This window comes from Salarias fasciatus, chromosome 13, assembly GCF_902148845.1.
Source record: "Salarias fasciatus chromosome 13, fSalaFa1.1, whole genome shotgun sequence".
NCBI lineage: Eukaryota > Metazoa > Chordata > Actinopteri > Blenniiformes > Blenniidae > Salarias > Salarias fasciatus.
Genome location: NC_043757.1, coordinates 6,844,834 through 6,872,362, shown reverse-complemented (window position 1 = coordinate 6,872,362; position 27,529 = coordinate 6,844,834). Strand labels below are relative to the sequence as shown.

Sequence of the window (27,529 nt, the reverse complement as noted above, 5' to 3'; positions counted from 1 at the left end):
GTCTGCAGAGAAGCGGGCAAAACTGCAAAGGTGCTGCCGGCGTCCTATTTTTGGAGAGGCTATCAGCCACCCAGTGGCACAGGTCTGAGTGACAGGACAAGTGTTGAACATGCCCCTCCCCTCGCTCATTTGGAGCAGGCATTCCTCAGTGTAAGCACACACAGACCTCCCTCTCCCTCTCTCTCTTCTTTGGCGATGATGGTTGGCTCACCCTTTGTATGGGTGGGCGCTCAGAAACGTGTGTGCGCGTGTGTGTGTGGGTTCAGGTGTGAGCGTTGGCCTTGAAGCTCAGAGGGAAGTCAGCACCCGGACAGTGTGGCAGGCAAAGAGCAGGTCAGAGCTCTCGAAGGGGGCCCTGACTGCTGACCATGGGGCCAACGCACTGACGGGGCCCCCTTGCTGAAACACAAGAACCAAAGAGAAAGGGAAAATAACCACACACCAAAAAAGAAAAAGAAAAGAAAAGAAAAGAAGAAGAAAACTTGAGAAAAAACAAGAAAGCAGAACAATGGTGGCTGAGGAAGTGATAATTACATTGTCCGGTGGAGCACCATGGGGCTTTCGTCTCCAGGGAGGCGTGGAACATCAGAAACCACTCCAGGTGGCTAAGGTAAGGCAGCCCACCCTCCACTTGGGCAAAAGTCATCATTTCGTAGCTTTCAGGGTGAACGCTGGAAAATCAAAGACTGGATTAGATTTCTTAACCTTACAAAGCAGAAGTGAAACATCAGCTGAGATATATTAGGTGGCGGTTTAAGGAGCTGTGAACAAAGCTGAAATGGAATATTGGCTGACGTGCAGGTTGGTTTGGGGCCTGAACATGAGTCATGACCCTGTTTCAGAACGATGCGCAGGCAGAGGAGTAATGATGATGGATTCACTGAACTTTAAACTTCAAGTACAGCGACTTGGCAAAGTAACACTGCCAAATATCTTCCACTGAGGTCTTCTTGTCTTGTCAACCAGGATAAAACTGTTGAAGTGAAACAATATTACAAACCTCTAAATTTGTAGTAATTTCTTGATGTGTCATTGGTAAGTGACTTTGTGCACCTCACTCGGATTGTCATTTGTTCTTAAAGCTGAAAAAGACTGGGCATTTCATGGAAATTTCAGTAATTCCAGCTTTTGGATATTATGAATGATTCACCCCTAAATTAAACTGAACTCCATTTCATAAGGAATTTGAATTCGCTCAGTCAAGTTTAAGCTTGAAGATTATTGATGATTTATATGGAAACAGTATGAAGATGAAAACCAACTATCCTCTTAAGATCTGGGTTTTTCAGTATTCCAGGTTTCGGTCCAATTGAAGATACATCGAAATCAGTGACACATAATTCTGAAATTATTCCATTTTATTAAATAAAAAAATCATGCAACACATCACAAATGTATCATATATTGCAGGAAAGATCATCTACTCTTTGCATAAAAATACATTTTTACACTTGTCAGTCCCATATGGAGAAGCTCATCTCATTTTACTCCGCATTAGCAAATTCTTTGTAAAGAGGAATTTGGTAGCCACATTTGGCACAACTAATTTATATTTGAGAAAGCAAAGTTTGAAATGATATCCAAAATGAAATATATACTGGCTAGTAGGATTAATTAGGATTACAGGAAGAAAAAATAGCTCCTTAGATAGTTAATGCTAAAACATGGAGGGGGTGGGGAGGTGGGAGGTCAACAAGGTAAAACTGAATTGAGATCTTTTGGCTTCAAATTGATCCTTGCCTGTAGTCATTTCATAATAATCTGAATTTTACGATATTTTATCCAAAGCTGTTGCCATTTATTTTAATTAGTAGTTGTCTCAAAGATAGTTGATATTTCTATATATTTATGCTTCTACAAAGCAAATTGTTCATCCTGACACGATTCAGTTCAGGTTTTACAAGACTTTGACGCAGGTTATTCATACATTCATTCACACTCGTGACTTACGCTTTCAATAATTGTTGACCGAGCAGAAGTACTTTGCTGGGCTGCTATTTATAGTTGAGAAGCTGCGGGTCTTTGGGTCAGCCAAGGTGTGTGTTTCAGCTCAGCACTAAAAAAATTACCCCATACACTATTTTTGAACACCGGTAGCTAGAGATGGATTCTTTCCTGCAGTTCACATACAAATGTAATACTGATTTTGCAAAGTGTCTGATTCTCTGTATTGTTTCTGTTTGAGCTGATCCACAAGCCGGCAAGAAAACCAACCTCCATCTGTTTCACCACAGATTTGTAACCAAACTCCCAGTTGGTTTATTTGAAAATATCTTTTAACTTTCATTGGCACTTGGAAATGGGCATGTGTTTGTATATTTGTGAGTGTGGGTGTGTCCACTAGTGGGGGGGCCACAGGGGGGCCAAAGAAAAAAGGTTAAGAAGCATACAAGCAATTTTGTCTAATACATGCATGCAAACCAACAAAGCATCCTGTATTTACCTTATTCCTCTGCAAAGTTATGTTTTGAACTGCTTCATTAGCTAAGATAAGTTATCACTGTTTCTTAACTGAAACATTGTTAAATGTATTTCACTGGCAGGTGTATCATTTAAAAACAAACAATAACACACACATTCTACAAGAAAAATTGAGCAAGTTCTTTTTGCAAAAATAATGATCATCCATGGATGATTTATGCAGTATGTGTACAATTTGGTCAAAGGACACAAAGTCACCTTTATGTTGAACAGCTGTTTGTGTCTGACCATCGAAGCCACATGCTCCTTCGCCCCTGAGAGCAGAAGGCACAGTGTTGTCAGGTCTCATAATGAATCGTCCGTAACAGGTGGAGCTGTAAGGAGCTTCACTCAGAAGTGTGTCAGTGTTGGGTCCACTCCTGTGAGCCTGCATACACGTGTTTGTATGTTTATTTATATGGCTTTCTGTGTATTTTTGTACAAGTCCATGTAGTGTATGTGTGCGAGCATAGGAAGGTATTATAACTGTGATTTACAACCGCAAGGTGACTGACTGAATGAATAACTGTCACCCAGTGCCACAAGCATGCACAGGCCACTTTGAAAGGCTTAGCTAAATGGGGACTTGGGATTTCATTACAGGCAAGCCAGAATAGCTAGAAAGAAAACTAATTAGGGCAACCAAAGCAACACTTCCTTATCTCTGAAACCTAACATACAATATTAATTTGATGCATGCCTTCCCAGGATGCAACCAGCACTGCAGTCAGTGTCCTTTCAAATGCGAACACTGGATTTCTGCTTTGAATTTACTGTGTTACATACTGGACATTGCTTGCACAGACCTGAGGCAATTTAGGCCGGGCAAAACGCCATGATCCTGACAGACATCAGGCGCAAATAGCAAAGCACCAAATGAAGATGGCTGCTGGCTGGCATTTTCCTGTTAAAGTGTGTATGAGTGCTCCACTCGAGCTGTAATATGTGGCATATGTCTGCAACAAGATCGAGCTGTCAGGACCAAACCTGCTTTCTGTCAGTCACAATCACGAACCAAGACAAGACAGCAGCATAGCTCTGTCGGGATTTTATCTTATATTCTTTGACACGACAGAAATTGAAGACACACATCTCAGTGAAATGCTATTATTGGAGTAGAGAAGAATCAGAAAGTTTTTTTTTTTTTTTTTTTGCATTGTGCACCACAGTGTATCTATGGGTTCCCCCAGATTGCCTCCAGATCTACTCTCTGACTTTCACGTAGGAACCTTTTAAATAAGACAGGCAGGTCACCAGGTCTGATCTACATTAAAATGTCTGTTATGGTTTTCTTTCACATGTGCAAATGTACTTTTTAATCCCAAGATAACTGTCCCAGATATATGTTTGGGAACCACTGGTTCCCACTCGCAAGAATTATGACACTATGAGAAAGGCCTTAAAAAACATGAATAAGAGACATAGTCTTCTATTTCATTGTCTGTATTCAGACATAAAAGGCTCCCCTAGCATTTATTGTAAATGCATTGAGATATACTGAACACCTGTATACTAGTTTTGAACTTTCCAACAAAGGGTTTGAAAGTGATATTGTCTGTCTGGGTTTTCAATTTTACCCTCCTGTTCTTGAACAGGTACGTAAACGCAGCAAGGCATGCAGGGCCGGACTGCAGGAGGCTGATGAGCTGGTGTCCATCAACGAACAACCATGTGGAACGCTTTCTCACGCCCAAGCCATGAACCTCATTGACAGCTCCCCTGGAATATTACACATCCGGGTCAAAAGGTCTGAGGAAGAGAAGGTTTACATTCCTACTAGTTGGGCAGCACCACTGATCCAATGTGATGAATCAAGGGAAAAATAAAGAAGAATAATCAAAAACAAGTCTAAGACTTGATACAGTCTAATGCAAGAGAACAAACTAAAAACATTAACGCAATACATGTGTCTACTGCTACTGCTGAGGACAAATTCAGAATCATCAGGTTCAGATTTAAGAAGTCAAATTATAATGGCACATCTAATGTCTCTCATTTTTCCTTACAATTACCATGTTCTTTTTACTTTTTTGCAGAGCGCCTGTTGGTTTTCAGTCTGTGGTGCTTATGACTCGAGCCCCATCTCCACGTATAGATAAAGAATACAGAGCAGCTCTTCGAGCTATGTCACCAACAAACCCTCATCATGCACCTGTCCGTGAGGTGCACCGCAGCCGCTCCTCCCTGACCAGTGGTCTGACTTCTCCGCCTGGCAGTGAGGCGTACTATGGTGAGACTGACAGTGATGCAGACGTTGCGGGTTATGAGAGGCAACGCAGACAGAAACGCCGCAGCCCAAGTAACTCCAATCCTGCGAAACCAACAGGGCGAACCTCTCCTGAGGGTGGCGAGACATCAGAGATGAGCGGTTATGACAGTGCTCCTGATGCACAAGTTAACACCCGTTTGTTGGAAGGACGAGGGGGAGATGGAAATGGTGGAGGGGGGCTGCCTGGTGTGGCAAGAAGGGAGGTGATTTACCAACCACCGGGTCCAGGAATGTGGTCCTCCCAGACATCAACTGAGACTTCCTCCATCATCTCCTCAGCAGATGACCAGGGTCCACGAGACGGAGGGCAGGAAGAGGATAGTGGCTTTTTAGAGCCTGCTAATGTGCCTCTGGTGTCCCCTGAGAGGGCTAAAGAAGCTCTGATGCTGAGCTCCCGCAGCCAGCTTGTGCCCATGGTGGGTCCTGTAAATAATCCCATTGACGAGGAGCTTACAACAACATACATGGAAAAGGCCAAGCAAGCCAGTAAGTAAAGCTGAAGTCCACTCACATGGACATGTGTTTTATGAGTGGCTGACACATTTTCAAGACATACACGAGTCGATTTCAGAATAAATACAAATATCAGCATACTGTTACAGTTAATACATTCATTAGATTTTTGTCGTTAACATTTTTTTGACACTCGCTTGTTCATTTTTGTGGAGCTGATACATAGTTATGCTGCACATCTCCCAACTGGAAGTTCAAGGTTTTACATGTTGAACAATATCAATACAGCAAGGCTACTTTTGAAATTTAGAGTCTAAAAATTTTCTTTTAACGGGATGACAGCATCCCTGTCTGTTCATCACTATTACCAAATGTCAAGTTTTCCTTAACGTCAGTAGCTTTGTGGAGGTGGGTGTCAGATGGACTCCAGCTTGTTAAACAGCCCTGTGTGGTTGACTATATTTACCTCCAGTAATGCATGTAAAACCCCAGCGATCAATCTGTGTGCACTGAAAAGCATGTGCAGCTGTTTTTAGGTATCAAGTAGCAAAGTAGGGATGCTCCCATCTTCCCTGTTTCTCTCTCTATCTCTACATCATTTTTAGTATTCTTTAAATTTTGATACCTTATCATGGAATTTCTTTCAAAATCATTATATCAGTGTTTTTTCTTTAGGTTTAAAGTTAAATGTAGTCATGAACAAAAAATGGAATACTGAATGTTCATTTTAACCCAAAGTCAAAGACTATGCATCAGTGTATGTATTTTTTAATGAATTTATAGCAAACCACAATGAAAGATTTCCTTCTTAATGTTTGAACATTGAAGAGAGAGCTAAAGGTTTTTTTAAAGACAAGCAAATCACAGAACAACAGAGAGTAAAAACTGACAGTGACCAGTCATTCTCTCTGACAACTTGTCATCCTGTTCATCGTCTGCAAAAAGCTCAGGAAAAATAGAGCAGTCATCTGGCTGCTTTAAAAATTGCCCCCGTAAATATCTCCCGCCATGACTGAGTGCAGAGACATTCTCATGTCCTACTTACAAACCCTGTCCTAGACAAATTAAGAACTCCCTTCAATGGAAGTTCTCATTGGAGTAACAGAACTGGGTTGCCTATGATAATCTGCTTAATACTATAGCAAGTTAAAGGATATGTTGTGGCAACCCTTTGAAGTTCTCCTTCCAGTCACCTACAACATATGACTTTCCACTAGCTTGCAGTTTTTCCACTCAAGTTAGATGTCAGATGTACATAAGCCTAATAACGTGCAAATTTATCCTTCACCCTAGCTAATGTGAGAATCTAAAGGCTTGCCTGGAATTTCCCCGGAAGTGCTTCTGTGGCAAGTTAAGAGACGGAGGCCTGCCACTGGCAGTCAGAACAGGTTTAGCTGCTCATGGCAGAGACATTTCTAGGTTTAAAAGGGCAAATGTTTTAATTCAAAAATTTGTTATCATAGTACTTGTGTTACAGTGAAGTGCAGTACTTCCTAATAGCTATGACTTTCATATTCTGCAGAACTGAACCGGGGAGATACGCTTCAAGACAAGCATGTAAAAGAAGCCAAAAGCAAGTGTCGAACAATTGCATCGCTGCTGACAGACGCTCCCAATCCTCACTCCAAGGGTGTGCTGATGTTCAAGAAGAGAAGACAACGCTCCAAGAAGTACACCCTGACAAGTTTTGGAAGTGTTGATGAAGACACGTGCCGTGATTCTCAAGAGGAAGATGGTGCATTTCCTGGCAGTGAATCTGAGTTTGATGAGGATGGCTTCTCAGCAGCTCCAGACCCAACTTGGGACAGTGACTACCTGGATATGCTGGAGAAAAGAGCGACTGCAGGCACTGAAGGACGGGGAGATGGAGTAGAGGATGCTCCAAGTCCAGGTTTGAGTAACACTGCAGGTAAGGGTGCCCAGCTGTTCGAGCAGCAGAGAAAGAGAGTTGCTGAGCATGCAAAGAAGGCAGAGGCAGCCAAACCTCAAGTTCCTCCACAATCTCAGGAACAGTCCCAGATGTATCAGTTGCATCCAGAAATACAACCACAAATGCAATCGAACCTTCAGCCTCAGCCGGTGACATCACCATCCACACAACCAGTGCTATCTCCAGCTCCAGGTTCAGTTGCTGTTGCAGCCCATGGAGTGCTTAACGGAGATCCATCCAACGCTGCAGTCAGCTCAATCAGCATGGTTATGGCTCCTCCACCTGTCGCACCTAAACCAACCACTGCCTCAGTGACTGTTGTACCCAGTCCTGTAATACCAGCTGAAACTCCATTGCCCGAACAACCAGCAAGTGGTGTTCTCAACCGAACAGCACGTCCTTTTACCCCTGGTTTCATCAGCATTCGAGCTGCTACTGCCCCAGTAACTTTCAGACCATCTGTCGCAAAGGCGCCTCAACGACCTGTGTCATCTGCTATTGTGCCACCACCATTCTCCACTGCCTCTGAACTTACTATTAATACTTCACCAATAGTTTCCCAATTTCCCCATGGTCCTCCCCCAGTGTATTCTCCACCATTCTCAGTACCTACTAGCTCCTTTGCTCCAGCACCAGAAATCTACCCTCCAGGCTTTTCCAGCTCTGCTGAAACAATTCAGGCATCACCACCAGTAAGTGCTCTTCATCAAACTCTATTTGCAACTGTGACTCCACCATCTGCATCTTCAACACAACCAATCCCACCAGCACCATTGGTCTATGTCCCTGTTCCTCCAAAAATCCAAAGTCCAGGCTCAATTGATCCAGTCACCTCAGTACCTTTACTTCAAGGCCCAGCTCCACAGCTACCTCCACCACAATTGTCTATAGCACCAATAACTCAAGTGTCAGCAGTTTCCCAGCCTGAAACTGTACCCTCAACCCCTGTTCCTGGTCCAGGAGGGCGCACAGGAATTTTACTAGAGGCCAGGCGGCGTGGTGGAAAACCCAAACCTATGTTCAATGTGCCAGAGATTAAAAAGAACTCCCCCAACCCTGATCTCTTGAATATGGTGCAGAACTTAGATGACAGGTCTGTTAGATATAAACAGGGCCAACCTGATGAGCCTTTCTATGATGGAGGTGATGAAGAATCTTTTGAGGCCGGAACAGGGAGAATGCCTCCACCAGTGGCGCCCAAACCTCGCGTCATCCATGAAGTGCCAAAAATTATTCAAGCAGGGGGAAAAGGAGCTCAATTGTTTGCTAAAAGGCAAAGTCGCATGGGTATGTATGTGGTGGACACTCCTCCTCAGACCCCTTACCAACAGGAAGTTGCACCACATAATACAGTCCAATTCCTTGACCCTTCTCAAAGTTCTACCCTTCCATCTCAGTGGAAATACTCCCCCAATGTCCGTGCACCTCCTCCCATTGGGTACAATCCACTTTTGGCCCCATCAATTCCTACTGGACCTCAGAAGGATACAAGCAAGCCAGATATCCGAGGAAAAGGAGGCTCCCAAAGAGAGGGGATTAAGGCTCTGGATTTCATGAGAAGACAGCCTTATCAGCTCAACTCTGCCATGTTCAGTTATGGAGGCAGTGCTGCTAATCTGTCAGCCATGCCTTCCTACCAGGCACAGCAGGGTAACTATGCTATGGTTGGTAGCTCATTAACCTCACCTCGACAGATCCCTGTCAAAACAGCTCGTGTCTATGAGGTCAAGCGATTCTCAACACCTACACCCATGTCAGCTCCCACTCTGACTCCTAAAGTCATTGCACCTCGATCAGCCACAACCCTTGGAGAACGTTTGACTCATTCTGGCATGACTTCTCCACCTCCTGTTGAAGCCCCTCTTTTAACACCAGCAGCAACACCAATCTCACCTCCCTCCCAGCCAATGGGACTGCCCAGCCTCCCGAAGTTCGCTGCGGCTCCTATTCCAAACCTTGTGCCACCATCAGCCCCTACACCCTATACTCCAGTATCATACACCGGTGGGCTCCAGACAGCCAAGCAATTCCAGAGTGCTCCTGAGCTCAGTATCATTACCTCCTTGCCTCCACTCAAATCAAACCCCATTCAGGCACCTAAACCACATTTCGTTGCCACTAAAGGAGGTGTTCAACCCCATGTCTGGAGGCCAGGGGCAATGTGAACAGCAGCTGAAGAGTTAATAATGCATGTAATCATCTTCATGCTTTTGGATGGAAAATCAATCAGAGAAAACTTTGGACAAGTCAAGCAAAACTTCAAGCAACTTTCTTGATTCTCTGTATGTCTCTTGTTATATCTTTAACGTACCGGTATCTTAAAGCATTTTGATGATGGCATCCCATCATCAAACTATACTGATAATGAAATAACATGAGATGATAAAGGGCTTACATATATAGTTAAAATCTGAAACTTGTCAACAGTGTGTTGACAATTTTCATGCACAAGTTTCATACCTGAATTCAAGAAAATGGGCTGAAACACATACATTATGTTTGTAACGCTTATGACATTTATTCTGCTGCTAACAAAGTGACAAGAATAGCAATAAGGTTTATTACCACATACTGTAAGCTTTGTAGTCTACCATACGCCTGTCCTGGAGGAGGTTTGTGTAAGGCTCATGAAGATCTCTTCTACTATTCTAGCAGAAAAAATACAATCAAAGCAGAGCCTGTACTGAATTATTCTTTGAAACTTGAAATGCCTTAAAAATAAATTAGCTGCAGGTCTGTGAATAGGATTGAACCACTGAAGATTTAGGGTGTGTCATGTTGACAAGGGGAAGTGGCTTTTATCTTTGAATGTATAATTCTCAGAAACTATCCTACTGAAAGGTGTGCACAAAGGTCATTTTTTGTTGTTTAAATGTATGCTCTCTGATGCAATAGCAAGGAAAAAACATGATAGCTTAGTTCAAGTGTCTGTGTGATGCATTTAAAAATTGTCAATGTTTTTAAAGAATTCAGCTTGTCAATGAACTACAAGTTAAGACAAGCTATCCTCTTGCATTGTGTTAGTGAGGTTGGGCTAAATACCTCTGTGACTGTAACCAGAGACATGCACAGGTCACATTCAGCAAGTTCCCCGGTTGTCATTAAATGGACAATTGTCATTGGAAATTGCAGCTTCCCACACCCATGGTTTTTTAGCGTTAAGTGTGATCATTGCAGTTATATGTAAATTCTTAAATTTTATTAAACAAATAACACAGTTGAAGGAATGTGTAGTTTGTTCTGTTTAACTGCTGATGAATCTGAAGGGAATCAAGGGGATGTCGACGGATATGGGGTAAGAGCCTTTTAGGTGTTCAAAGAAAGGGAATGGCTGTGAAGAGGATTATGGGTCATACATTGTCGAAGGGTGTCTCAGTCAGATTACTTCTGGGCATTTTACTAAAATGGTCATGGTTAAAGGGGAGACTGAGACTTCTGAATCACACCTAAAATCCCACAGCCTTAGGAAATTAAAATGGGACTGTCAGGAAAGTTTGATGTGAAACAAAAGAAGATGGAATGAGGAACAGATTATCTGGTATTTTTCCTTTTGTAATGGTTATCATTAAAAAGTAAGAATATGCCATTTTAATGGCTATGTACCTTAAAAGTGCAGAATGTCTAATGGAAGTAAGAACAAAACAAGAAATGGTGTTGCTTTTTTATTTTACACCCTTTTTTTTAAAAAAAAAATTATATATAATTTTTTCTTTAGGTGTTTTTTTTTCTGTTTTCATATTTATATGGCTCGAAAAGGATTTAGCTTGTGGTTATAGTTACTATGTTGAGGTGTATAATATGACATACATGTTTTTGACAGTAGCTAGATTCCACAATAAGTGTGAAATGTTTGTTATAACGCTGAGAAGAGGTTTATACTGACTAGAGGACAAGACATTTCAGAGGAATAAATTTAGACTTGAAAGCACGACCGTTGTCTGACATGTCTGATTTTGTACTGCCCCCTGTTGTTCAGAGTCTGATCCTGCTTGGTCTTGTTCAATGTAAATTACTGGTGTCTGTTTCTTGTCATGTGGATGTGATTGACTATAGATAAGAAAACTAGTTTAACATAGATCGAATAAGGAATGTATAAATCAATTTACAATGTAAACAACATCAAAGAAAAAAAAACACAAATGTTAACAAATAATGGAATAAATTAATTGTATTTCATCAGCAACAAAAGTAATCAAGTATTCACATCTGAATACAAATATTTGTGTAAAAAGAGAAAAATTAGGAGAACTGATTAATTATTTTACTGAAAAAATTACGTTTTTTCAACAGCAATTTCTGGGTACTTTTGCAGAGAAAAATCCAATAATTCTACATGAGTAAGCATGAGCTACAGTGGAAAGGAAAAAGTCACCTTTAACAGGAAGAAACTAGCAGAACCGGGCTCAGAGGTGGCAGATTTCTGCTGTTCTGGTTGGAGTGAGGGGGAAAAGGAGAGGAAAAGACAGGATGGACAGCAGCAGTCTTAAAAATGTTTTAAGGAAAACGGTAATAAGGAGAAATCATTTTCAAATATTTCTGATACACAATCTCCTTGGCAGAATTGTATCATTCCTTGACTTTACAGTATCCATGACTGTCACTGTCAGATGCTCTGGTTCTTTTCCTTGATCTCCACTTCAGTTCTGACTTCTAAAGTGAGAGCAAGAACATTTCACAGTATTTTAATTCAATTTCATCAACACTCCACTAATAACTTTAATGAAGAGCATTAGTGTATCCCCTGTAGGACAACCTGCCATAGACTGAAAAATGATTTCAACTACTATCAAACATCAGCTTCACCAACCCACCAGTCATAATAAAGTTTAAATCTTTTCTCTCTATACAGATTATTATCAAGCCTTTTAATTGTGCTTGTCTTGAACCAGTTGTAGAACATTTTGAAAGATCAGGTGCGTCAGTCTTTCTTCAGTTCTGGAATCAAGCAAACAACTTCAGGTTCTATCCATCCAATCATGTTCAATATTGCTTCATTCTGTTTAGATGAAACCGATACCAGTTTGGAAAAGGCAGAGTACACCCTGGACACCACAGTTCCACACAGAGACAGACAGCCACACATAGACTCACGCTGACACCTACAGACAACTTTTAACTCCCCAGTTCATTTCAGACTTAATTACACAGAGAAAAACAAAGTGCACACAATGAGAACACCACACAGAGAAGCCTCCAAGCCTGGACTTAAACCAGGGATAATCCCACAATTCGTAACCACAGTGACTGTCACAGACTCTGATCATGGTCTGGACACATGCTTCAACATGAGAGGTAGAGAATTAAATCTGTTACTTCAGTGTAATCATGTAATGTACATGTAATCCAGTAAAAGTCCATCCGACACACAATCAAAATCAACAGACTACAGTCAAATCGAAACAAATTTTCTTCCATTTAATTAATGGAGAACGAATCTGGTCAGATGAGTGTTTTTCAAGAAAGTTATTTCACCATTCAAGAAGACAGAAATGAAAAAATAAGTTTGAAAGTTAGATCAGGATGATGAGAGATGACTGGCAGTTGGAGAAAGTAATCAATGGTAATTTAAAATGTTACAATTTTTGACCGCTTCAAATGGAGTATTTTAAGTAAAATAAAAAAATATATATTTAATGCAAGGAGTAGCCATGTGGCAATTTTTAACATTTTCAGCTCACAATGACATATCCCTGGACCTGGGATTGATCCTGACTTGGGGGCCTTTCTATCATTTCTCTGGGTACTCCAGGAACTTGAGCTTAAGTTTATTATTAAATCCAAATGGTATGAACGAGAGTGTGCTGGACTGGCGACCTGCCCAGGATGCACTCTGCCTTTGCTCAGAAGCAGCTTGGATGGGCTCCAGCTTGCCATGACTTTACATTGGCCAAAGTGCTAAGGAGATGGATGGATTCAAAGAAGGCACACTAAAAGCAATCAAATTGACAATGATCTAAAATTACTGAGCACACAGAAAAAGATCAAAAAAAGTGAGGAAGGATGTCCCATTCATTTTCGATAAATAATTTTTGAAAATATGTTTTATTAAAGTAATAATTAGATTTACCTACTTTACTTTTTGACATTATTTTATTTCTAAAACAATAATGTTTACATAAATAATTATCCTTTTATCCAGTTCATAGTTGATTATGATGAGTGAAGGTACAGTAGGTTGCACCCCAGACCAGTCCCAGTCCAACACTCACAGTCACACCTGTGAACACTGTAGGGTCCCAAAGTTGGCCTGAAACGCGTGTATTTGGACAACATAATGAAACTGGAGTGTTGGGAAAATAACACCCACACACAGGGGGGCAGACATCTAAATACGATGAGCTGAGAGTGCCAACCACTGCCCCACTGTGCAGCCTGATAAGATTAAAGGCTCAGACCAGACCTTTTTCTTCAATTGTTTTTTTTTTTTTTTCCTGTTTTCAGAGAGCGATGACTGAATCGACTCATCTGAATTTTAGGAAAAGATGCAAAAACTTGGGGCTGAGAGCAGACAGGCTGGTCCAGTGTGTACCCTGCCCTTTTTCTCACTGTATCATGTGATAGAGTCCAACCTGTTATGCAACCAAATCTATTTAAATCCAATGTGAAAAAATAAATAGATGGAAAAATTGAAGCGACTCAGTAACAAACAGGTGTTCAGACTGAACCCCTGCTTCTATACAAGTTAAAAACTTCGATGAAAATATGTCATATTTTTTTTCTTGAATTAAGATACTTTTGCTTTTAAATTAGTAAAAAAATCTGCCAATAGAACAAGTGAAAATGTTCTTGATTTCAGAGAATTTTCTCTTAAATCAAGCCTTTCTATCTCGATGAATTATAATATTTAAGTGAATTTATCTTAAATCAAGTACAATGAGACATTTTCACTCAAAACAAGTTTAAAAAACTTGCTCAGATTTGGAGTTTTTGCAGTGTAATATTGTGTTCTGTTCCTACTTTTGCTGCCAATACAACCCTTATCCATCAAAGCCTGGGCTCCATTTGTTGATCTCTCCCTGGGTTCTATAAAGGCTTTAAACATTTGAGATCCTGTGGCTGGTTCGCCACTTTTTCTTCATTGGAGCACCTTTAATTCATTTAATTCAATTGATAGGTTAAAGCTTCTTACTACATGCCAGTGTTTGGAAAAAGAGCAACCAGGATGCTCACACCATTTCAATTATTCTTTTAGTTTAGGGCTTTTAGTTTAAGATTTAAAAGTGTGTGCTTTAAAGGGATACTTCAACATTTTGGCAAATTGGTCCATTTAGCGCAATTCCTTAGTCATTTCGAGCAGCATACTTACTTTTTTTTGTGAGGGCGAGCTGTTGTTTATTCAGAGGTGAGTCGGGGAAGGTTTTCGGGACGGACACAATGGAAGTGAATGGTATTTTTGTTCCCCCTCGTCAAACTCATCAAATACAAAATCCAACAACCCCAAAACACTTTGGTGGACACGTTTTAATCCGCACATTCACTACGCTGTGAAAGATTAACGAAAAAATACGAGATTGAGTTGTTTATGCGAAGATTGCTAAGACGGAACTACTTACTAAACATGGCGTCTGGGCATAGTGATCTCAAAAGAAAAAGTAGTTCCCAGTATTCAGTATTTGCTTCAGTGTCGTAACGCTACAATATTATTTGTTGGTGATCCACAGCGTAGTGAATGTACGGCTTATAACGTGTCCACCAAAGTGTTTTGGGGTTGTTGGATTTTGTATTTGATGAGTTTGACAAGGGGGAACAAAAATACCATCCACTTCCATTGTGTCCATCCCGAAGACGTTCCCCGACTCACCTCTGAATAAACAACAGCTTGCCCTCACAAAAAAAGTAAGTATGCTGTTCAAAATGACTAAGGAATTGCGCTAAATGTGCCAATATGCCAAAATGTTGAAGTATCCCTTTAAACCATCTGCAAAATGACAAAAATGTTAACATCTGAATGCGGCCATGCCATGTTTTCAAGTGTTGCAATTTAACATATTTTTGTGCCAGTTCAAAATGTCTAATCCTTGGTGTGGATTTGCATATGTAAGAATTAGACATTTTTCAGTGTAGTGCAACTTCCACAGTATCGTCCCTTTATGTAGCAGGGGTCTTTATTGTGATTCCGGAGGGCCGCTGTTCTGCATGCTTCAAGTCTCTCCTTACTGCATCACACATGATTGCAGTGTTTACTGCTCATTGATCAATAGATATTAGATTCTGATATGCTGAAGCTGTGAGATATCTAAAACATGCAGCACAGGGATCCCCAGTACTAGGGTTGAACATCATTGCTATATAGTCAGGACTGATCTGCAGAGTACAGTTTTCCTTTGCAAGTACTTTTTTTTAGGGAATAATATCATCAATGTGATTTACAGTCACTGTTAGTTACTTCACATGACAAAGGCCAAGTTTATTTATTTAGATTCTTTTTGAGAAGTAAAATCTTGAAATAGAAGAAATAAAATCACATCAGTGTGGTTTCTCTTGGTGTTCAGCTCTGATCCTGGAGGGCAACCGTCTCACTCCAAACTGTGCAATACTTAGATTGATCCAATGAACATATTATAGTCATTTCAGGAGACTGGCAAAAAAATGTGTTGTATTGATACATTTCATCTACCGAGCCTTTTCTATGAGCATAACTTCAGGTCACGTGACTGCCATCTTTCTGCCTGGCTCAAATGGATGACACCCCTTCTTTTTTCAGTGAAAACTGCTGTATTTTAAGATAGTTTGTGGCTTACTGATGACTTTTCACTTTTGTAGCAGGACATGTACATTTTGTTCTCTTATCCATTATCCATTCGGTTTACGTACACGAGCTACTTTCTGACATACATTCCATTAACTCGTTGAACAACGTTGGAGCTATGCTGCGATCTTAGAGAATTTTATAGAATGTAGAAATCTCTGTATTATAATGTAAACAATATTATAATTATAATATTTTATTCAATATGATAAATGATAAACCTAAGAAATTAATACAAATATGATAGCTCATCTAGTTTATTTACTCCTTAGTTGTTTGTTTCAAAGTACATTCTTCCAGCCTTTTCAACAAAACTATTGGGAAACTCAAGAGCCAGTGCAGCCTTTCCAAAAAACGATGTGGCATATATGTTATTTATTTATTTAGACACAGAAGAAGGAAGTGGAAACACTTGGCTGAGACCATTTACTATCATGGAAGCGACCTGAAGATGTACACGTTTTTATTATTTCTTGCTGATGCGTTCTTGGAGGAATACAAGGTAGGTAATGCTTTCGCGATACCTTTTGAGTAGTGATGGTGGAATCGAAGCTGCATGAAACAGTTAACCACATTGACACAACTGCTTCAAGAATGACACGCTGCTTTGAAGCTTTGACTCAGCCAGAAGAGTGACATCTACTGGCTCTATGTCAGAACTGCATCTAACAGGAAAAAACACAAAATGCCCCAGGACTGCTTGTCTCACACTGCTTTGTACTTGTAATCAAAGTTTTAAAAATGATATTTTAAATGAATGTATGTACATTATAAATGACACTCAAGGAGAGGGAAGATGATTTCTACTGAAGGGATGTAACTACCTGAAGGCAACATAACAGATGTGGAAGACAGCTACAAATATCTGGGGATACCACAACCACGATGATGCAGTCTGGAGGTCAGCCACACTCAAATACCCACTGAGGTAGCGAAAGATCCTGAACAGTCCTGAACAAGGCAAGAATACAATCCAGGCTATTAACTTGTATGTTTTACCAGTAATCAGATACCTAGCTGGCATAATATGGCCACTGTATGTAAGAATGTGATGTGACCTTCAACTGCCTTTGTCACTGCCATGTCTGGGTATGGCAGAGGTGTAGCGCACTCCACAGCGTTCAGTTTACAAGCTTTGTTTTAATTCTAACAACTGATATCAAAGAACAATGCATGGCACAAAGCGGTCAAACTGTGTGCTCACCCAGCCACTTACACACCCACACTAATAACCCCCTCATACCTTCACTGACACCATATTCACGCCCACATGTACCATAACCATTCATTCATGACACCTGACTCACGCCCACTAACAGCACACACATAATGGCTGGGACAGTACATGTTGTTGTATACCTTCTTGTAGTTCAATGTGGTGTAAGGATCATTTCACCCACAAACCCAACCAGAGATAAGGGCTTAAAATGATCAAAAGCTAGACTTTCATCGCAGCTCATGAGTTTCATGCTTTAGGCCGAAGCTTCATTGTCCTTTTCAATTGTTCACTCTTAACAGTTACTTCTGGAAGCATGGAGGACCCATCACCATGTGCCCCGTCTACTAGTGGACAATAGAGTGGGACTAAGAACAATAGACATAGGTAGTTTTTTTGTTTGTTTGTTTGTTTGTTTGTTTTTTTGTCAAATTTATTATTCATTTTTCCCTTTTCTTCATTGTTAGCTTTATCCCCCAATCCCCATTTTCAAGGCTCTCTCATTCAAGAAGTACAAGACCTTTTGGGACCTACAGAAGACCCAGTCCCTTCAAATCAGAAATATAAGAAAGCTCACACTTTGGAAATGTGGACTGAATCTGAATAAATGCAATATATATATATATATATATATATATATATATAATTTTATTTTATTTATTTTTTTTTTTAATTTTTAAGTATGATCTCCCGGATGCTTCCCCGGGGAGGTGTTCTGAGTATGTCCAGCCGGGAAGAGGCTCCCCAGGACAAGTTCGGGAGACTATGTCTCTTGGCTGGTTTCGGGATCCTCCCTGAAGAGCTGGAGAAAGAGTCTGGGAACAGGGAAGTCTGGGTATCCCTGCTGAGACTGGTACCAACTTGGCTACAGGAGTTGCTTAGAAGGTGCCAAAATGCCAGGACCAGCCACCTGTGGGGCTCCACTCCGGATTTTTCTGTGGGGGTGGGGGGTGGGGTCTCCCTTGGCCTTTGTCAGTCATGTGACGACCACAAAGAAGTGGCAGTGGTGCTATTTTACCCATAGCTGGGGTTGTGATATGCAGACAGGGGGAGACAGAAATCGAACTAACAACTCCCGATTGAAAGACGACGGCCGCTCTCTCCACTAGACCACAGCCAACAGTGGACACACAGAATATACAGAATGTATACAGTGTGTCACACCAAGTAACAGTATGACAGGCTGCTGCGGAGGTAGAAATGAATTTGTTGTATGGGACCAAAGTTTGTGGTCTACTCAAACCAGTTTAAAAATCTATTAGTTTGTTAGGTTTATCTTATTAAAATAAAATTACATCCATTACATATTGTAATTACAAAACTGTGTGTATTATAACACAGAGATTGCTTTGAAAATCAAACTGAAGTCATTATTCAATTCAGAGAAATGTCTTTTTTGGTCAAATGTAACTACGATTAAGAACAACTCAATCTGTGAAGGAAAAAAAAACTTGGTCAGTTCTTGATAATAATTGACTTCCTTCTGGCTTCAAATACATCTATAGCAGCTACCCTAGCAACAAGAAAATTATACCACGGGTACATTATAGTTCATCGTGCTGAAAGGATTTATGCCAACACAAATAAGCTACAGTTCGTGTAAGTAAACCAAATGGATAATATGAGAATAAAGTGGACATTTGTAACTCGAAAATTGGTCAAAACAAAGCAAAAGAAACAAACTATCTTAAAATACAGCAATTTTCACTAAATATAGAAGGCCAGGCAGAAAGACGCCAGTCACATGACCTGAAGTTATGCCCATAGAAAAGGCTGGGTAGATGAAACACAGCAATATAACGAGTTTCTACAGGCAGTTTCGTGAAATGACGAAGCATAATAGCTTGAAGGGCACAAATTATCATTTTTACATGATTTTCTTAAACATCATAGAATAAATGATAAACACCACCTTTTTTGGGGTATACACAAACAATAGTGTTGTTTCATGCAGAGTCTTGAGTTGAATCCACCAACATAACTCAACTTGGTGTAATCTTATGGGAGACAGGGTTACTGAATACAATACTGCGCAAATCGATGCTGGTGAGTCGTGACACAAAACCTCCTGATGATCCATTTGTGCAAATAAATGCAAATATGCTCCAATGCATTGTCGTCATTTTCTTTCATGAAATATAGTAATTTAAGGATTATTGAATTGCAAATTTTCACTTCTATGAAAAAAGGCCACAAAACATTTTGCTCAGACCTTTTATTAAACATAGACTTTACTTATTTTATTACTTTTGTATGAATTGATTTTACTTCATTTATTCTTTTTTCTTCCTTTCTTAGTCATTTTGAATGTTTTTCATAATCGTAATCAGTTCAAATTTAGAATTCCCTTGGTTTCATGAGAAGGTGTTTTAATGTATTTCCTTGTATAACATTGTCTCAATGGTGCTGTAGAAATAAACTTGCCCTGCTTTGCCTTCAGAGTGTTCAAAATTTTGACTTTAACTGTTGAAATCAAACTTTGAAAAGTTTTAATTGTAATATTAAATAATTTTATGCATTACAAGATTATTTGTTTTTCTTACTAACCTGAAAAACCTTTCAGAGTTGTCAGCCTGAATCTATCACCCACACATGTCTTGTGTCTTTCTGAAAGAAAGAAAAAATATTCACTCACCTTAAACTACAATAGGACATTCTGATTTTAGATTGTGTGCATATTTGTTTGGAGGGAGTTTCAGTTGCTGATCAGTCACCACTGAGAGGCACTGTGGGTCTGTGCTGTGCTGGACTCCTCCTAGCAGCATGACATTTTACTGCCAACTCCCTTCACAGGGTGACTAAATATAGGGCTGTTAATATCCAAACAGAGGACTATTTATATATGGTGGGGATGACATTTTGCCAGGTCACAACTGTAATTAAGAGCTAGTTCCTAATTTAACTGCTAAATTGAGATTGTATGAAAAAATAAAAAAGAGCAATCCAGCTTCTGGAAAGTTTCTATTTTAAAATGAACTGAATCATAATGTACAGTATCTTCCCCACAATACCCGCAACAGATACACAGCTACTGTATTTATTCTTTGCTTCCACTGTCAGTTGATGCAAACGTTATTTGTGGCACTGTTTGACAATGCTCATTTCAGAGAGATTACATTTTTCTCTTCATAGAAATATCTAATAATGGCCAAATCAATGTTTCATCTGATGCTAAATTGAAAATATTCCTCAGGCTTTGACAATACATATAGCATATAACTTCGATTAGATTTGAATGTTAAATACTGAAGTAGCAGGAAATATACCATATCCTTGTGAACAAATATTGCATGAATCATAAAAACAGGGGAAAGCTACCATTACTTACAACACTGAGACCGTTCCAGATGCAATCACATTAACAATGTATATTTACTTTAGAGGAAATCCTCTGTAAGTCCTAAATCTAATCTGAGCACTCATAAACACCTGAAACTCAATGACATGTTGGATTGTGTTGCATCAAATATAGTTTACAAATCAAATTAGAGATGGATTTATGAAACATGATTCAAGATTATGATTGGAATTTTAAGATTCCCCCCACCCCACCCTTTTTTTTATCATTATGTTGCATGCATTTTTCGCAATAGAAACATGTAGAGAATTCAAAAGTGACCTGAATGCAACAGGTCAGTGTCAGTGGGAACATTTTTAACCAAATCTATGGTATATTCATTGGTTGAATGACCTGTGAAGGAAGTTTGTTGTCTGTCAAATGTCTTTGTCTTTCCACCAAAGGAAAGAGATATCACAGCTGTTGGATCATGGTTATGGTCTAATAAGCTTTACTATTCCTTTGACAGCTTGTGCTGATTTTTTTCAAGCTGTGAATTTAGAGTTCAGCCAATTTTCAACAACACCGCAAGCGTAAGGTTTGACTGCGATATTTAGGGTGCACATGAAACTATGGCTTCAGAGTGATGATTAACCCATGCATAACCACATGAAGCTCCACATAAACTGAAAATGTGAAAATCTAATGTCAGCTTAGAGTCTTGCAAGGGATAAAGGGCTCAACTGTCACTGTGAAACACAAACTGGCATCGCCATAATACACACACGCATATACTCAACTGTCGCCTTGCACTTGCACATACTCTACTCAACCCTGTGTCTCTGCGTACCCCAAACACACCCTAGAGTCCTTTGAGGTTATCTTATAGCTGAGTCCAGTTTCCCCTCGTTCTGAGCTACTAAATATAGGCTTCTGAACCATCTGTGAGAATGATTTTGTTCCCTTAATGTCACCATCAGCACTTTGAGCTGGCCAACAGAGACTTCCCCCCACCCCTACCGTCTTGATACCACCTCCCCAATCCCTATTCATACTCTTAACCTCATCCTCCTCCTCCTCCTCCTCCTCCTCCCGACTTGACACCAACACACCACAACCCTCTGGAAGATCTACCATCTGAGTGTTGGGTGGGTTTCGCACTTCCCGGGACCTGGGTCGGGGTCGGAGGCACTGAGGGATTTGTAAACTTGCAATCAAGATCACCCACACTGAGCCCAGGGTCTCCTCTTCACTGTTTGATATTTATAGGCCTGTCTCTACTCCAAGGATTACAACAAAAACTCGGTGAGTGGATCTATTTCCCATCAGTGTGTTTTGTTCCATGAACAGACCAACAGCTTGAGTTTCATGTCTGAACACCAGAAAAACTTGGAGGGGGATTAAAGATGAGTAATTTGTTCCTGCTCATGATTTCTGGTGGTTGTGCAGCTGATCATTGAGAGAAATAATAATGGAAAAAGATCTCAAGAGCTTAGTTAGGATTGTTCCTCAGCTGTTTGAAGCCCCAAAGGAATTAGAAAATAATTAGGGAAGCAAAATAGCTCTGCTGGCCACTTAGCCGCTTTTAGATGTTCCTGGTATTTCTTGATACGCCTGAAGATGACAGAGGGAATGGGTGAATGTGCTGACCATCCTTCTCTGTGGGCGTCACTGAGATTTTATATGGTGTTACCAAACCTTGGTGGGGGGTGGAAAACCTGAGTACAGAGTTTACTCAGCTTGTAATTATTTAGAGAACTCAAAACGGCATCAAAATCCTCCTCGTTAATATCCATTAGCTGTTCCTGTTTTCACTCCTGTTTAGAGAGGGGGTCAAACGCCAAGAATTGTTTTTTGGAGGTGTGTATTGTGCTCTGTGTCGAGCCCATTTGATAGTTGAATGACGCCATCACACGTCGCTAAAATGTCTTGGCTGGAAAAGACTTTTAAAAATAGCTGCCGTGGGTTGAGTTACAGCCTGTGGATGTGATGTGATGTTTTGCCACTGATTGAGCCTTAAGGACACTTTGGGTGGAAGCTCAAGCTGTGGATATCTGTGTGGTAAAATGATAAACATGTATAGGGTAGTTATTGTAATAATTTGCAAAAGAAAGTGGTGCAAATCCAGGAGGGAAGAGAGATAAGCTGCAAAATAAGTTGTGATAGTGTGCGATAGTGTGACATGTGATACTGAAAAAAAGTGGTACTTCTTTCTTGACTGTGTGAATGTAACCATACTTTTTTTGGGAACAGAATTACATAGGACGAATTATGTTATCAATAATTCATGATCTGGGGACAAAAAAGTACCAGGATTCACTGATCACCTAAACCAAAGCGTGCGTCTGTTTATGTCGACTCAGTGTGTGTACAGATCTCGTGTCACCAAACAAAACTGAAACAGGCCATGAGCTATATGTTTCCTACGCGGCGGACATCTGCTTCACGAGGGAATGCAGGGAATCTGAGGTCACTGACATCCTCCTTGAACTTGAAAAATGAGGAGGGCCTGCGCTGTCTGTCTGTCTGAAACATTCAGATCTAATGGATTCACTTTCACTGCTTGTTGGCACTGAAGGGGAAGAGTCGCCCTACTAAGCTGGAGCTTGAAATTGAAGCAAAACAACATTTAGAATTTATTCCTGTCAATTATTTGTATTGAATAAAAAAGTGTATTATGAATCACAGTATCACTGCTAATTAAATTTGTCAATATAAGAATAAATATTGCGAAATACTGCATGTTATGTAACTTAAATATACACTTTGGAGTAAAATATTTATAGGAGGAGATTTAACTTTAGACTCTGCTGAGTCTGATTTTACCTTCAAATAAATTTTCAGTTTCATAATTTTCCTTGAGTGATATTCTTTGTTCTTTCTTGGCCTTCCAGCCATGCCTCTGGGAACACCTGCCCCTCAAAACAAGCGGAAAAAGCTCACCAAGATCATAACAGACCTATCACATATCGCTCAGGATGGTAAGACTGACATGGAATTATATAATATGAAACCAATTTAACATTGCTCAATGTATACTGGCTACAGAAATAGATGGCTGATAGACGATAGCTGCTGCACATACATGTACAACAGTTACTTCATCACAGACAAATCCAATGAGATGCAACAGCTATTACCAAAAGTCTCATTATTTAGTGATGGCACAGTTTTTGTTCCTATGTCTATATGTAAAACAGATAAATATTACAGGTTTGCCAATAATCTAATTTGTCTTATTTGAAAAATGGTGTCAAAATGAACATTTTGAATTCCATGTGCTTTTTTTATTGTAATTTTTTTCAAGTTTCAATTGCTAATTCAACACACAAAAACAGTTATGACTCCCTGTGAATGTGGTTATCACATTAGTTTACTGACCTAACCTGAAAGCTGCAACTATCGTCTGCAAATTACCATATTTTAACCTTAATGTTTTGCATGGTTTTGGTACGTTTCTCCAAATGTTATTATTCAAAATGTATGAATGCTGCTTACCTAGAGGGTGAGGCAGAGAAAGAGGAGCTGGACCTGGGAACAAAGATCAGGACTCCTAAAGACATCATGCTGGAGGAGCTGTCCTTGATGAACAATCGAGGCTCCAAGATGTTCAAGATGAGGCAGCAGAGAGTGGAGAAGTTCATCTATGAGAACAACCCTGACATCTTCACCAGCGACTCGATGGTGAGGACCTGAATGAAAATGAAAAATCCAAGGATATTTATGTCACTTTCATGAAAGCAGACCTTTAATCCACAATTAGAACTGATATTTATCATATTTTCTTACAGGACAACCTCCAGAAGTTTGTCCCCTCTCTGGGAGGTCAGATGGATGGTGGGATGATAAATCTTGGTGGGCATTTAGTTAGCAAACAGACAGGACATCTGTACATTGGACAGGCGGGAGGGCCTCCAGTGCCTCCTCCGAAGCCTGGCAGCAGAGGTGCAGGAGCAGGCGGAGCAGGAGGTGCAGGAGGAGCAGGAGGAGCAGGAGGTGCAGGCGGGCTGGGCCAAGGCGATAGCGATGGAAAAGGAGGAGGGTCGAGTGACTTGTCAGGAAAAGGTTGGTATTTTCAGTCCACTTTTATCAAGATTATTTTAGAGCATGGCCTCTTCAAAATATATATTTAAAACAGCACAAAATAGCACCTAGGGATGTGAGACTATAACCAAGGCAAGCTTTACCCAGATCACAAAAAACTCATTGTCTCTTCAAACACGCATCAGAACATTTTATTATTCTGTTGTGACACGATCTACATTTAAAATATCAGTTGAAAGTTAATGTTGGACATGTTTTTCAGATATTAACAAAATATGCAAAGCAGTACTTTCAAAGCTTATTAAACATGGCAGGAAAAATGTGTTGTATTTAGAAAATAATATATCTAATTAATCATTTCTAGAAACTGACTCCAGCAGAGCAGTGATGTTTAAAGTCTGAGTTTGTGCATCTCGGCAATTCATGGATCCAATGTTATTTGCATAACTTTAAACCAGACTGCCCTGGAGCATTTATGAAATGTCTAATTGCAAATGGGACAAGCGAAAAGGTCATGCTCCTCAAAAATTATCAGCATATTGTACTTTTTTTTTCATCTATACCAAAAAAGCATGAAAACATTACATCCACTGTAGAAACTTAGACCACATAGCACTAGTAACACCATGATGTGTGATTTTAGACTTATTTTCCAGTATTTTTTAAACCAATAAACTATGATGTGCTAGTTAATTAGGACTTGCATCAAATTAAAAATAATGATCCATAAACACCAAATCACATACTGAAACTATGAATGCTTTCTCCAAAGGTGGGAAAGGTGGTGCAGGTACCAAGCAGATCCTTGTGAAGACGTACATATCACCATGGGAGAAGGCCATGAAGGGTGATGAGAGTCTCATAGCCACTCTGAAAGCCTCAATGCCCGGTCCTATTAGCTGTAAAGATCTGCCCAAGTACAAGTGTTTCAACAGGTAATGAGTCCAGGTCTGCATTTCCAGGTGCTTTGTAACAGACCAGGTTTATTTAACCCTTCCTACTATACCTTCAGGAGCGCTATGCCCTTCGGTGGCTTTGAAAAAGCCAACCAGTTCCTGAAATTCCAGCTGCCAGACCCCGAGGCAGTCAAGGAGGAGCCTGAACCCCCAGTGGTGTACCAACATGACGTTGGCTGTCGGCCTTCTTTCAACCGCACTCCCATTGGCTGGGTGGGCAGCAGTGAGCCGAGCAGCATTCACATGGAGACGGATGCTGTGCCCTTTGATGGAGAGACCGACGAGCTGTGAAACCATACTCATACTGTGATCACACCTGCTGCGCACATACACACATGCAAGCATGACTGCATGTTAACACATTAGCATGCACACACAGGATAGATGAGCTACAATTAATTGTTACACTGATGATTTGAATCTCTCAGCATGGATAACTGAAAGCATACGATATGTGGTCATGTTGTCAATTTACTCTGTATTTGAGTGTAAGAATAAGAAACAGAATTTGGTTTAAATGTGTTTGTTAAGTTCAAGAATGTTACAGCTTTTGTCATTGAGGCAAGAATGAATCATGTATGAAGGATAGATTGATGCTGTGTTACTGTTGTGCATGCTACCCTAATGTGAACTTGTTACCATATTTGTTATGTCATATTTTTTGTTGTTATGATTCTCTGATATGTATTTAACTCCTACAAACCCTATGAAGCTGTGTATGTCCTGGTGCATATGCAGAGTCTGTTGCTGATTCAGCTCAGTTTCTCCACAATAAACTGTAACAGTTATGTCCCCAGTCAAGGAGCTATGGGACACACAACGAGTTGGGCTCCTCACATGCTTTCCACTGCCAAGAAGGGCACCATGCACAAGTTTAAGAATAGTGAAAACTGTTTTTCTTAAAAGGAGATGAGCAAGGTCAAAATACAAAGGGCTCTAGGCCTATGTAACAAAAGAAAAAGGGAGCAAAAAGACAATTCCTAAACTTTCTAAACTGAAAAAACAGGCAGAAACAGATGGCAGCACGAAACAGAAGACCCTTGCACTCTTTTTAAACTATCACAGAGCTCTTATTTACAACATCAACAAAATGATAACAACAAATACTGAAGATTTTTAGTACGTTTTTGCCAAAAAAAGACACACACTAAGCCACTGACATTCACAAGGAACCCACACACTGGCACTGAAGATGCATTGTTCGCAGGGTGGAAAGGCAGAATGAGAGGCCTGCCAGCTGGCATCCTTAAATCCCTAAACTTCTTCATGTGGACAGCCAAGCTGCAGTCCGCACCTGCCCTGCATCAACTAATTAACTAATCACAATCACACACATACCTCTGAAGGCGAGAGGGTAACTGAGGAGGCATATGACCTCAGTCATCATAACACATTCCTCTTGTAGAGTAACATAAAATGTATCTTTTAGACCTGTATTAGTCAGGATTGTGTCACAGCTGGACAGGTGACCGAATGAAGAAACATGCAACCGAGATATCAAAGGAAACACAAGAGATTTCTCTTAGAAACACCTCATCAGGCAACACTTTTGAGTCAAGACCAGTGTGACTAGGAGACCAATCTACACCACTGTGCAGCTCTATGATTATCATTAGTTTTTCATATGAATTTAAGCAGAACTACATGAAATTATGTTTGTATTCAAGGTGCAATGCAAAACACTGGGATCTCATTAAAGGAAAACTTAGAGGTCCTATATAAAGAATTTTATTTTTGAAGAGTGAAGACCCATTTTCTATACTGCTTTATCCTGTTCAGGGCAGCCGGGTGCTGGTTCCAATCCAATCCCAGGTTACTGCACGAGAGCAGATTAAATCCTGGACAGATTGCCAGTCCATCATTAGGCAAACACATAGAGACAGACAACCACACACATACTCACATCCCAGAGGCAATTCAGGGCCACCCCTCAGAAGCATGTTTTTGCACTGTGAGAGGAAACTGGAATATCTGGAAGAAACCTACACACATGAAGAAAACAGGCAAACTCCACTCAGAAAGGACCGGCTGGTATTTGAACCCACAATCAGGTAAACACTAGACTTCAATGTTCCAACAATAAACAAATCTGATAGTAAATGAATGTTGAAAAAGACAAGGAACAAGTGTAAAACTCTGAAAGAAAAGGCCAAACAATGATATTGTACTGGTATT

General features: G+C 40.2%; 2 protein-coding genes across 3 annotated transcripts; both read left to right on the top strand.

Moving 5' to 3' along the window:
- Positions 1–306: 306 nt before the first annotated feature.
- On the top strand, positions 307–10,994 carry synpo2la (synaptopodin 2-like a). Of its 2 annotated transcripts, XM_030107596.1 has the most exons (5): positions 307–610; positions 4,056–4,207; positions 4,497–4,690; positions 4,787–5,215; positions 6,705–10,994. In XM_030107596.1, exons 1-5 carry the CDS (start codon positions 509–511, stop codon positions 9,275–9,277), a joined length of 3,450 nt encoding a protein of 1,149 aa, XP_029963456.1. In that variant the 5' UTR covers positions 307–508; the 3' UTR covers positions 9,278–10,994. The 2 variants fall into 2 exon arrangements, with proteins under 2 accessions (XP_029963456.1, XP_029963455.1); XM_030107595.1 differs by having other exon boundaries at positions 4,497–5,215.
- Positions 10,995–21,461: 10,467 nt separating this feature from the next.
- Positions 21,462–26,168, top strand: myoz1a (myozenin 1a). Its single transcript, XM_030106751.1, has 6 exons — positions 21,462–21,659; positions 23,249–23,335; positions 23,857–24,038; positions 24,146–24,419; positions 25,171–25,333; positions 25,411–26,168. The coding sequence occupies exons 2-6, from the start codon at positions 23,251–23,253 to the stop codon at positions 25,643–25,645; spliced, it is 939 nt and encodes a 312-aa protein (XP_029962611.1). The 5' UTR covers positions 21,462–21,659; positions 23,249–23,250; the 3' UTR covers positions 25,646–26,168.
- The last annotated feature ends 1,361 nt before the right edge of the window (positions 26,169–27,529 follow it).

What these genes read in the sequence shown, in the direction of transcription:
- myoz1a (XM_030106751.1), top strand. Translation starts at nt 23,251, where the DNA reads ATGCCTCTGGGAACACCTGCCCCTCAAAACAAGCGGAAAAAGCTCACC. An exon ending in TCTTCACCAGCGACTCGATG is followed by an intron (nt 24,039 to 24,145) that starts GTGAGGACCTGA and finishes ATTTTCTTACAG; the next exon opens with GACAACCTCCAGAAGTTTGT. An exon ending in AAGTACAAGTGTTTCAACAG is followed by an intron (nt 25,334 to 25,410) that starts GTAATGAGTCCA and finishes CTATACCTTCAG; the next exon opens with GAGCGCTATGCCCTTCGGTG.
- synpo2la (XM_030107595.1), top strand. Translation starts at nt 509, where the DNA reads ATGGTGGCTGAGGAAGTGATAATTACATTGTCCGGTGGAGCACCATGG. An exon ending in AACCACTCCAGGTGGCTAAG is followed by an intron (nt 611 to 4,055) that starts GTAAGGCAGCCC and finishes GTTCTTGAACAG; the next exon opens with GTACGTAAACGCAGCAAGGC. An exon ending in GGAAAAGGCCAAGCAAGCCA is followed by an intron (nt 5,216 to 6,704) that starts GTAAGTAAAGCT and finishes CATATTCTGCAG; the next exon opens with AACTGAACCGGGGAGATACG.